The 9,798-nt window shown below is 47.1% G+C and overlaps 1 protein-coding gene across 3 annotated transcripts in view; it reads left to right on the forward strand.

Moving 5' to 3' along the window:
* The window catches only part of Fbxl20 (F-box and leucine rich repeat protein 20), a 67,658-nt gene extending 58,200 nt beyond the window's left edge, over positions 1–9,458 (forward strand). For all 3 annotated transcript variants that reach the window (XM_028754993.1, XM_028754995.1, XM_028754994.1), the window contains 2 exons: positions 1,134–1,346; positions 2,447–9,458. In XM_028754993.1, the coding sequence (XP_028610826.1) occupies positions 1,134–1,346; positions 2,447–2,554 (321 nt within the window). In that variant the 3' untranslated portion in view covers positions 2,555–9,458. The remainder of the gene's footprint in view (positions 1–1,133; positions 1,347–2,446) is intronic.
* The last annotated feature ends 340 nt before the right edge of the window (positions 9,459–9,798 follow it).

The raw sequence follows: 9,798 nt of genomic DNA on the forward strand, positions 1-9,798 counted from the left end.
TTTGCCTGTATGCATGGATATGCACTGTTTGTTCCTATCGGATCCTCTGGAGCTGGGGTTATAGGTCTTTGTGAGCCAGTGTGAGTGCTGGGGATTGAACTCTTTAATTCTGTGTGTGCATGTACACAGTGTGTGTGGACACATGGTCTGGAGTTCATTCCTCCTGGCACCCCAGGTAGGTTCTGGGGAACAAACTCAGCTCACAGGCTTGGAAACTAATCCTTTTTACCCACCGAGCCACTGAGCCATCTCACTGTCCCCAACCTAGAGTATTGTATGTGTTACTGTATTTAATTAAAACATACTGCTGATGAGGTGTAGTGGCATATGCCTGTAATCCCAGCACTCAGGAGCTGAGGCAGGAGGATCACCTGGAGTTTGAGGCCACCCTGGATTATATAGTGATGTGCATTTGCAGAATAAAAACCTAGAATTTACCAATGTTTTACATGTTTTACATGATTTACATGTTCCTGGCTCCTTATTTGGGTGACTCTATAGGGGATATTTTGGTTGATGGTTCTCTGTCCGGAACAGAATACAGAACACTCTTCTGTTTGGTGGGTCAGGTTATGTATGAGATACCAGCACCCAATAGCTGTCATCTTAGCTAAGTATGCATTGGTGCCCTGAATCAAGTTGTCAGTATTCAGTTCCAACTTCCTAAAAGTTTGTATAGGGCCCTGTTTTGCCCTATAGATAAGAAAAGTGTTAATTTGGGTAATGGATTTGTTTGTTTGTGACACCATGATCTTACTGTGTAGCTCTGGCTGTCTTGGAACTTGCTCTGTAGACCAGGTTAGCCTCCTGCCTCTGCTGAAATGAAGGTGTGTGCCACCATACCTTGTAAGGGTAGGTAATTTTTAAGGCTACCTTACTTTGTGAAATAGTTCATAGTCACTCCATGAATTCACAAAATGAATTTGTAATTATACAAAAATAAAAAAGCCCTGAGTGATAGATGCTGAGAACAGATGGTCAGTCAGCTCTTGATTTGCACTCTTGTTCCACCATGAATGGCTCTCGATGGCTCTGCTCTCAGGACCAGCCAGAGAACCCCATGCTGGGATTGGACGGACGAGAGCCATGCCGGAAGCTGCTTGGTTGTCCATCTTTGCTCTCTTTGGTTGCAGAGTCTTTCTCACTGTGAGCTGATCACGGACGATGGGATTCGTCACCTAGGGAATGGGGCCTGCGCCCACGACCAGCTGGAGGTGATTGAGCTGGACAACTGCCCACTGATCACCGATGCGTCCCTGGAGCACTTGAAGAGCTGTCACAGCCTTGAGCGGATAGAACTCTATGACTGCCAGCAGATCTCACGGGCTGGCATCAAGAGACTCAGGGTAAGGAGCACTGCTCGTCGGCCCCACCCGCCTTCCCCTCCACAGCCCCTTCTTCCTCTTGTCTCTCTCTCCTTTTTTTCCTCACCTGTTTTTTTATTTTTTCAGATTTCCCTCAATTTCTCTGTTTTACTTTCCTTGGATAGTCACCTGTACGTCGGGTGGAACTAGTAGGAAAGTGCTCCTGAAGGGAAGAAGTCTGAGCAGTAGTGTCTAGGCCTTCACCAATCCCCAGGGCACAGACAAATCTTGAGAAGGCTCTCATGCTAGAATTTGGTTCTAAGGGGAAGAGAGACATGACAAAGAGACAATGAGCTTCGCCGGGTGGTGGTGGCGGCGCACGCCTTTAATCCCAGCACTTGGGAGGCAGAGGCAGAGGCAGGCGGATTTCTGAGTTCGAGGCCAGCCTGGACTACAGAGTGAGTTCCTGAACAGCCAGAACTACACAGAGAAACCCTGTCTCAACCAAAAAGAAAATGAGCTCCATTTGTACAGTGAGACAGTCTTCATATAAAAAGGAAAGGGAGGCTGGGGACACGTCAGGGCTAGGGAGCTTGCCTGGCATTTACACGGGAGAGGTGGGGACACTGGAGATTAAACAGCTCCACACTTGCCTCAGGAAACAACAGTGTGACAGCCATCCCTCACAACAGAAAAGGGGCTCTTGGAGTAGCAAGACCTTACATCAACAGGACAGACAGTCATGGGCTAGCAGAGCATCTTCATTTGCTGGTATTTTGATTTTCCCTTTTACTTAACTATTGAGGGGTGTCTAAGGGAGCTGAGAGCCTAAAGGTAGGATCCCCATTTTTAGACCCTCTCATTTAACAAGGAACACATACCTTAAACCTAGTAAATATTCAGATAAAGACTAGAAACATGTTTTGATTCAATAAGTAATTAAGTTTGTCTAGCTTCTTCCAGCTATGGGATTCTAACTGGGAGTCCTCTCCATAGAACAGAGTACAGCCACGGGCCTCTACATCCTAGCATCCTTAGCGTCCCTGCTCTCCGGCACTCAGCCCCTCGGCTTCTCTGAGAAGCAGCATTGCTTTCTCTTTCTCTGTCAGCGCGCTCTCATTAATGTTTCTGTCTTGTTTCAGACCCATTTACCCAATATTAAAGTCCACGCCTACTTCGCCCCTGTCACTCCACCCCCATCAGTAGGGGGCAGCAGACAGCGCTTCTGCAGATGCTGTATCATCCTATGACAGCGGAGGTGGTCAGCCTTGGTGAACTGAGTATTTAATGACACTTCTAGACATACCATGGAGTCTCTCCGGTGGAAGCAACCCCAGCGTCCTGGGCAAGGGTTACAAAGCGAGGGCAGCGTCCAGATCCCCAGAGCCACACACACAGGCACTTCACTCCATCTGCTGTCGTTCTGTGACCATGGCGCTGAGGTTCACACTGGCTGTCACAAGTGGGCTGGTAAAACAACCGTTGCAGTTGGACATGCCCAGAAGCAGCTGCAGGCTGTGGTAGAGGGAGGGGACGTTCCAGCAGAGCCCAGTGTCACTGCTTCTGTGGTTTCTTTATTTTATTAAGGGGTGTCTGTGGGGGTTTTGAAACAGTAACTGTGATCCTCCAGGGTGAGAGGTAGCATGGGAAACAATATATGACGTATCCAGGGACCAGAAAGAAAACTTCTCTGCATCCTAGAACTGGTAGCCATCCACTGGGAGATGCCTACACAACTTCTGGGCTTCCTTGTTCCCATGCTAACATGCTGAGCATGCTCACAGAGAAGGCGCATCCACTCATCTGCTCTTTTAGCATTTGACCCAGAGGTTTTTTTAGCGGCTGCATTGAAATCACTGGGGTCCAAATAGAATTCCTTTTCTTATCTGCTCAGTTTGTCACTGTATGTCACTGCACCCGTCTTCCGTTCTCTCGCTCACTGCCGCTCTCTTTCTCGTCCAGTCTGTCCTCCTCAGGATGCTGCCCATTCGGTTGTTACTCTGTTGCTGTTGTGTTTACAGTTTGCATTTTGGATGAATTAGTTGGGGTCACCAAACATTTTTAAAAGAAACATCAATAAATATTTTTTTAATCTAACTTTTACCATCAGGGGACCCTGCCTGAATCTTTGCCAGTCTGGAAAGAAATTTTAAAAAAAAAGCAGGAAAGTTATGATAAGAAGTAGTCAGACTGTATGGATGATAAGAAACTTTCCTTTTGGTTTCTGTTGTATCCTATGCTGTAAGTTTGTTTGTGTGCTGTGCACTGTCCCCAGCACATTTCCTTCCTACCACCCGCTGAGCTTACTAAGACAAGAGAAGTGCATTAGTGTGTGGGGTGGGTGACAAATCCCCAAACTGAGCCTGAATGTCCCCGCTGCCCAAGCTCAAGCACAAATGACCAACGTCCTGTGCCGACAGGCATGTGGGTGCGATCTCCACCTGTGTCTGAGTTCCTTAAACTACCTGCTTTGCAGCAGTGCTGCTGGGGTGGGGGCTGTGCTGGTTTCTTGATCCCCTCCCACAGTTAATTCTATCAGGGATACAAGAAGGGCCCTGTAATGGCAGGTTGCCTGTGTGTTGACGGAAGACCTGAGCATATCAGCTGTCTCTCTGCAGACTTCCTCTGAAAGGGGATATGAAGACAGCCAGGTGGAAGCCCTGGGGCAGCCAGAGAGCCTGGAGAGGGAATGAGCACCAGGCCTGGGCACCTGACACCAGAGCAGAGGGAGCAGGTTTAGTACTTATGGCTCAGAGCCAAGAAAAGACTCTTTAAAGAAACTCAGAAAACGAGAGAAATTAAATGACGGTCTAAGGCACATTTCTAAACCCCAATGGTAGAGCCTTGTGTGATTTGTAGTAGGGTATGGGGGAAAGGGGCTTTTAGGACATGGATGTGCAAACCTGTGATCCTGGTGTGTTAAAAGGGCTGTCTTAATGCTATAGGTACAGGTTCTGCCAAAATACATAGAAGTCTTAAGTCTGATGTACCTCTCCAGCAATGTAGAAAACAGTCAGATGAAAGGCCTTCATTCTATACTACACGATTTATTTATCATATTAAACCTATTTAAAATCTGATTTTATTATGTTCATTCGAAAGCTAAATTACTTGTGTTTTTATTCCTTTCCCCCTTTATGTTCACATTACCTTGACAGAAATCTCTTTTCCTCTGAGACTGTCTTGTTACATTGCTCACCTGGCTGGTCTCGGGCACCTGGACTCCAGTTACCCTCCTCCACCTTAGCCAGCACCCTGAGTGGCTGGGACTTGGATGGCTAGTACTGCTTTGCCTGACAGGGCTATTTGTGAACCTCCCACTCCCTCCCCCAGACAGAGTCTTACTCTGTAGCCCTGACTGGCCTGGAATTTGTGGTTATTTTCTTGCCTCGGCCTCCTAAATGCTGGGAGTATAAAGTTAGACTCGGTGCAAACATACTCATAAACACACTTGCAAATGTATTTAGATGTAGATCCCCCTAGGGTCTTTCAGACTAAACCAAAAGAAATTGAGGGTCCGTCTGCTCTAAAGTATGTTGTTTGATTTTTTTTCTCCTAAGTGCCTAACAAGTTGGCAGTAAGACCTGAACACTGAGCAGGTGGTGGACACGGATTTGATTGGCCCAGTCTAAGTCATTCAGGGACATTTTTCCATTAAACTTTGAATGCGTCTCTTTTTTTTAATATTGTGTCAAAAAGTCTTAAATGCTATCTTCTCAGAGTGTATTGCCACACGCAGGTTCATTGGCTTTGTCTTGGTGACCCCTGTGGGCAAATCACAACCTTTCTGGGCCAAGAACACAAGTCAGAAGGAGGAGGCCTGCTGATGTATAGCACCTGCTGCATATGGTCAGGCGAGCGTCCTGCTCCTTTCTCGGGTAACAGCAGGCCCATCATGCTTAGAGGAGTAGAGAGAAGCACTGACCTCTGAACCCAAGTGCTAGCTTCCCACACCCAGAATACTCTTTAAGAATTCAATAGGGTTTTGGTTTGGTTGGTTGGGTTTGGGTTTGTTTTTAGGACTGGGGATGGAACAGGGCCTTCTCAAGCATCAAGCAAATGTTCTACCACAGAGCCACATCTTCAGCCCTAGTACTGCATAACATGAAAAACCTCTTTTGAGAAAGCCTACTGGGGGCTACCGCAGTGGCCAGAAGGGGAAGCACTTCTCATGCGGTCTTACTAGAGTTCAGCCTCCAGAACATTCAAAAGAGAGACCGGGATGGAATTCCAGCACTCCTGTAGCCAGGTGGAGGCAGGAGAATAAGCCAAAAGCTTGAGGCCCTCCATCCTGGAGTGCATAACACTGACAGAAGCAAAATAGACCCTGCCTTAACAAGGTGTGGAAGGAGAGAGCAGCTCCAGACTGTCCTTTGACCTCCATACAAGGCGTGGCACAAACATTCACAGGCATAAACATGCACTTTCACAATAAACTACGAAAATGAGGTATAGTTGTTTGTGCAAAAGATGCAGAGCTGAAAGATTGCTGCAAGTACCAAGTCAGGTGGGGACACATCGCAAGGAACGGTCTCTGGGAGTGGGGGTGGGGGGGAGCCCGTTGGTCCATTTGTCTCATTTACACCCACTTCAGAACACGCCTTCTACAATGGGGGAAAATAGTGACTAGCTAAAAGCTCTAGAATGAGATGGGGCCTCCGGGCTGAGGTCTGAGATGAAAAGGCTCTTTCTTGTTTGAGGTCAACCTTGGCTACACTGTGACACTGTTTCAGCATGCCAAGCAAAAAGAATAAGGTACCCTCAAAGATGTTGCCCTAAGCCTCCAGGTGGCTAGTGGGGATTGCTGTTATCTCTGGAGAAAGTTCTTGAATATACAGACAACCTCAGTTGTAGGCCCTGCTTCCCTGTGTCATCTGTGATATTCCACCACCATTAGCTGCTGCCATTTTATTAGCCCTATGGATGTGGCCGTCAGTCCTTCCAATTCTTTCAGCACCCACCCTGCCCTCTGTCTAAAAGCTCTGTTGCATTGTGGAACATGTCAAGTCTAGCACCTTTGGATTCCTTTCCCTGGTGTCAGTAAGCTGTGATGGGCAGAACTAGATTCAGTACAGTGGGGCGGAAATGGCTTGGGATGTGACTTACATGATGGTCCATGGGGTTTGGTTTTTGGCTTAGAGTTGAATTTGAGGTCTAACTGATGTCTCTGAGGAGTAAAGGACCTAATGTCCATCTCTCCCAGTATTTGAAATATTAAACCGCTCTACTTAATGTTTTAGAAATGTGTTTTACTGCCCCTGTTCTCGCCCTGACAGCCTCCCTGGATGTGAAAGTATTCCTATGTCTACTAGGTTGATGTAGCAGACATGTAAGTCAGAAATGGTGTTTTAAACATTTCCCAGGGAAAGTTGGTGAGTTGCTTACCACGCTTTGTTAGGGTGTTCTGCACCGTTTGGAGTGTTTGTTGTAGCTATGGGGCACTGACATCCAATCTGGACTATTTGTAGCTGTGGGCCACTGAAGTCTATTTGATATTTTCAGTTGTCTTTTAAAATGTGTTTGAAACATGCCTTGACATGACATTGTTAGGGCATAGGAAAGTTGTCACTGAAAAGAGGAGAGTGACTCCCTCCCTGTCCGTGGGCAGCGTTGTAGGTGACAGTGTTGAGACTTGGAAATCCTCAGATCGTGACTGATCTTGGGCTGTTAAGATGGCTTGGCTGTGACTGTTTGCAGGCCAAGTCCAACCACCTGACTTGTGACGCCGAAGGAACAGAACTGATGGCTGGAAATTGTTCTGGCTTCCATGGACGTACGTACCATGCAATCCATGTGCACACCTGCATTATAATTAAAGATTATTTAAACAAGGCTTATTGCTCCAAAGTCAGGCAGCTCATCTCTAGTCATCAGTGAGAGCGTGGACAAGAACAGGCTCTGCTGAGCCTTTTCTGAATTGTGTAGGTGGGTTTCTGTGCTGATAGACCAGAGGATAAGCCCAGCCTTCTCGGAGAAGAGCTAGTGTGTTTGCTTGGAGGTCTTGAAGCAGAAACCCTTATATGACCTGAGGACAAAAATGTCTAAGTCAGAATGATGAGAGAGAGTAGGAATCTCAAACCACCTCATCTTTATTTCTATCTTAAGTCTGCATCAGAAGATGCAAAAGGCAGTGTGATTAGCCCTGCTGATTGAGAATGAAATTTGGCTGTAAATACAATATCCAAATGTCCTGACTTCACGCATCTTTATTCGCCAGCAATAATATATATATATGCTATTTAAGCACCGGCTGTTGTAATCCTGCCTTCTTTTACCTGCTGGACACTACCATAGGAGGCAGGCGAGTTGTTTCTGTGAAGGGCTCTGGAGATTCCCATTCGAGCCAGATCCACTGTGCTGTGCACTTTGACTTCTCGGGATGTCATTTCTGCGTCTCTGGAGGGTTTCCACTATCATCCTCTCGTTTGAGTCTGAATGACTCTTGGGAGTTTAGAAAGTTATATGTAATATTTGAGAGGGAAAAGCTGTTCTACAAACCACATGTAGTGTGTTGGAGAACCTGCAATTCTTTGGTCTCTGCCACATGAGTATGTTTGGTCTAAGGCTTTGTGGAGTCAAGTTTACAAAAGTGTCAGTACTTCTCAGCCAGAATGGCTTGTAGAACAAGAACCGTGAACAAGCAGAAACCTAGTGATCCTTTCCACTCTGTGTCCCCCAGGAGTTGGCATGGGGAAATGACAGCCAAGGCTCCTAAGAGGATGCTTTGCCTCAGGAAGAGCATCTTTCCTGAGCTCATAGACTGTTCCTTCCCACATGACGCATTTGCTGGTTTTTTTCTTGGCGTCAACTCCATGCCCTTTGGGTGGCAATAAGGGCTTCCTTGCTTCTGGGCACAGCGTTAGTACCAGGCCAGGAGTGTAAACAGTGGACAATAGTTCTTCCCCCTAGGATGAAGTAGTGGTAGACAGGTGTCGTCTGCCAGGTCCCAGGAGATCTTTGAAGTTAGTCTTTTGCTCCATTTACTGTGTTAGCTCCAATCTGCCCTGTATTGCTGCTTATGTGTGTTTCTTCGTGTACCCTAACATTTCCCTCACAGCTCCCCAAAACATTCAACCATTTGTTGTTTGTAGCACTGGAGAACAGGGATCTCTGAAGTCTTGAAGATGACTGAGTGGTGTGGGTCATTAGTTAGCTCCCTCCCCAGAGACACGAGTGTCCCGGTGCTGCCTCAGTGAGAGGAGCCTCGCTGTCGCTGTCCGGGTTTCCGTAGGAAGGCTTGCTCCTTGTAAGGATCATTTCTCACATGTTTCTGACGACTGTTAATCTCTAACAAGTAGGAGTGTGAGCCTGATTCCCATGACACCCTCCCTGACACACTAACACCTAGGTCCTCTTGACATGTCCATCCCAGAATCTTTAGGCCAGCTCTTCCTCCCTCATGTGACCCCAGAACTGACCCCAGGAATCAGAGATTCCCTCTGGAAGAGGCTTGAGCCCACTGTCTCTGCTCTATCCACTCTGGCCGCCTCCTTTTTCCTCCCAGGAACTATTTCCAGTTACTATTTCCTGGTGGCTCTGCTCACCCTTGCCCACCTTCCAGTGACCCTGAGGGCTCAGGCCTGAGTGCCCTGCTTGGACTGTGCAGAGCTCAGAGCACTGTGAGGACCGCCCGCCCCTTCCTGTCAGGCTGCTCGGGGACAGATGGATTGGTACCTGGTGCTGTCTGCAGAACTCAGTCTTCAGTCCTGCGCCCCCCCCCCCACTCTGCTGACTCCCTGAGGGGTAGCAGGGCAGTCACAGTGTGATCCCTGTGCCCTAGCTGCTGGCCTGACCTGGACTTAGCTGTATGGGGGCTGCTGCTTGCTTGTTTTCTCACCAGGCCTGCGCCAACACTCGGCCACTCCCCAGGCCCCGAACTGTTCCCCAGTGGGGACTTAACACCACGTTCCATTAGCTAAGTGACTGTATGTACACCTCATACTTCAGCATCCGAGGATGTGGGGGTGAGGAGGATTGTTCTAAAGAAATAAAATCCAAGGAGGCAGTAGATGATTCTTTTTGCTTTAAAATCTTTGGACTAAAGATATGTTTTTATATATATAAATATATAAAGTAAATTGTTATGTAACTATTATTGTTTCCTGTATGTTCTAATTTTGTTTTATGATGTAATTAAAGAAAATAAGCCGTGAAGACTTTTCATTTTCCTGTGGATGCAGCCTGACTTGAGCTATGATTCCTAAATATGTTCCTAGAACTGCAAAGGCTCTTGGGCTGAATGGACTTTTGGGGGGATGTTGGTGCTTTTTAAATACTGTTTTACTCTCTTTACTTAAATATCATCAATTCACTTAATAACCAAATAGCCTGACTGCACGAGACTTCAAGAAACAGAGGACATAGTGTAAATCTGAGCTGCCTTAACTAGGTTCACCCACAGGGCTGGAGAGAGAGCTCAGCAGTGAAGAGCACTTGTACCTTTGCAAAAGACCAGGGATTGATTCATTGCACCCACACAGCACACAGCGGCTCA

The sequence above is a fragment of the Grammomys surdaster genome, unplaced genomic scaffold, assembly GCF_004785775.1.
Source record: "Grammomys surdaster isolate TR1022 unplaced genomic scaffold, NIH_TR_1.0 126048, whole genome shotgun sequence".
NCBI classification, from domain to species: domain Eukaryota; kingdom Metazoa; phylum Chordata; class Mammalia; order Rodentia; family Muridae; genus Grammomys; species Grammomys surdaster.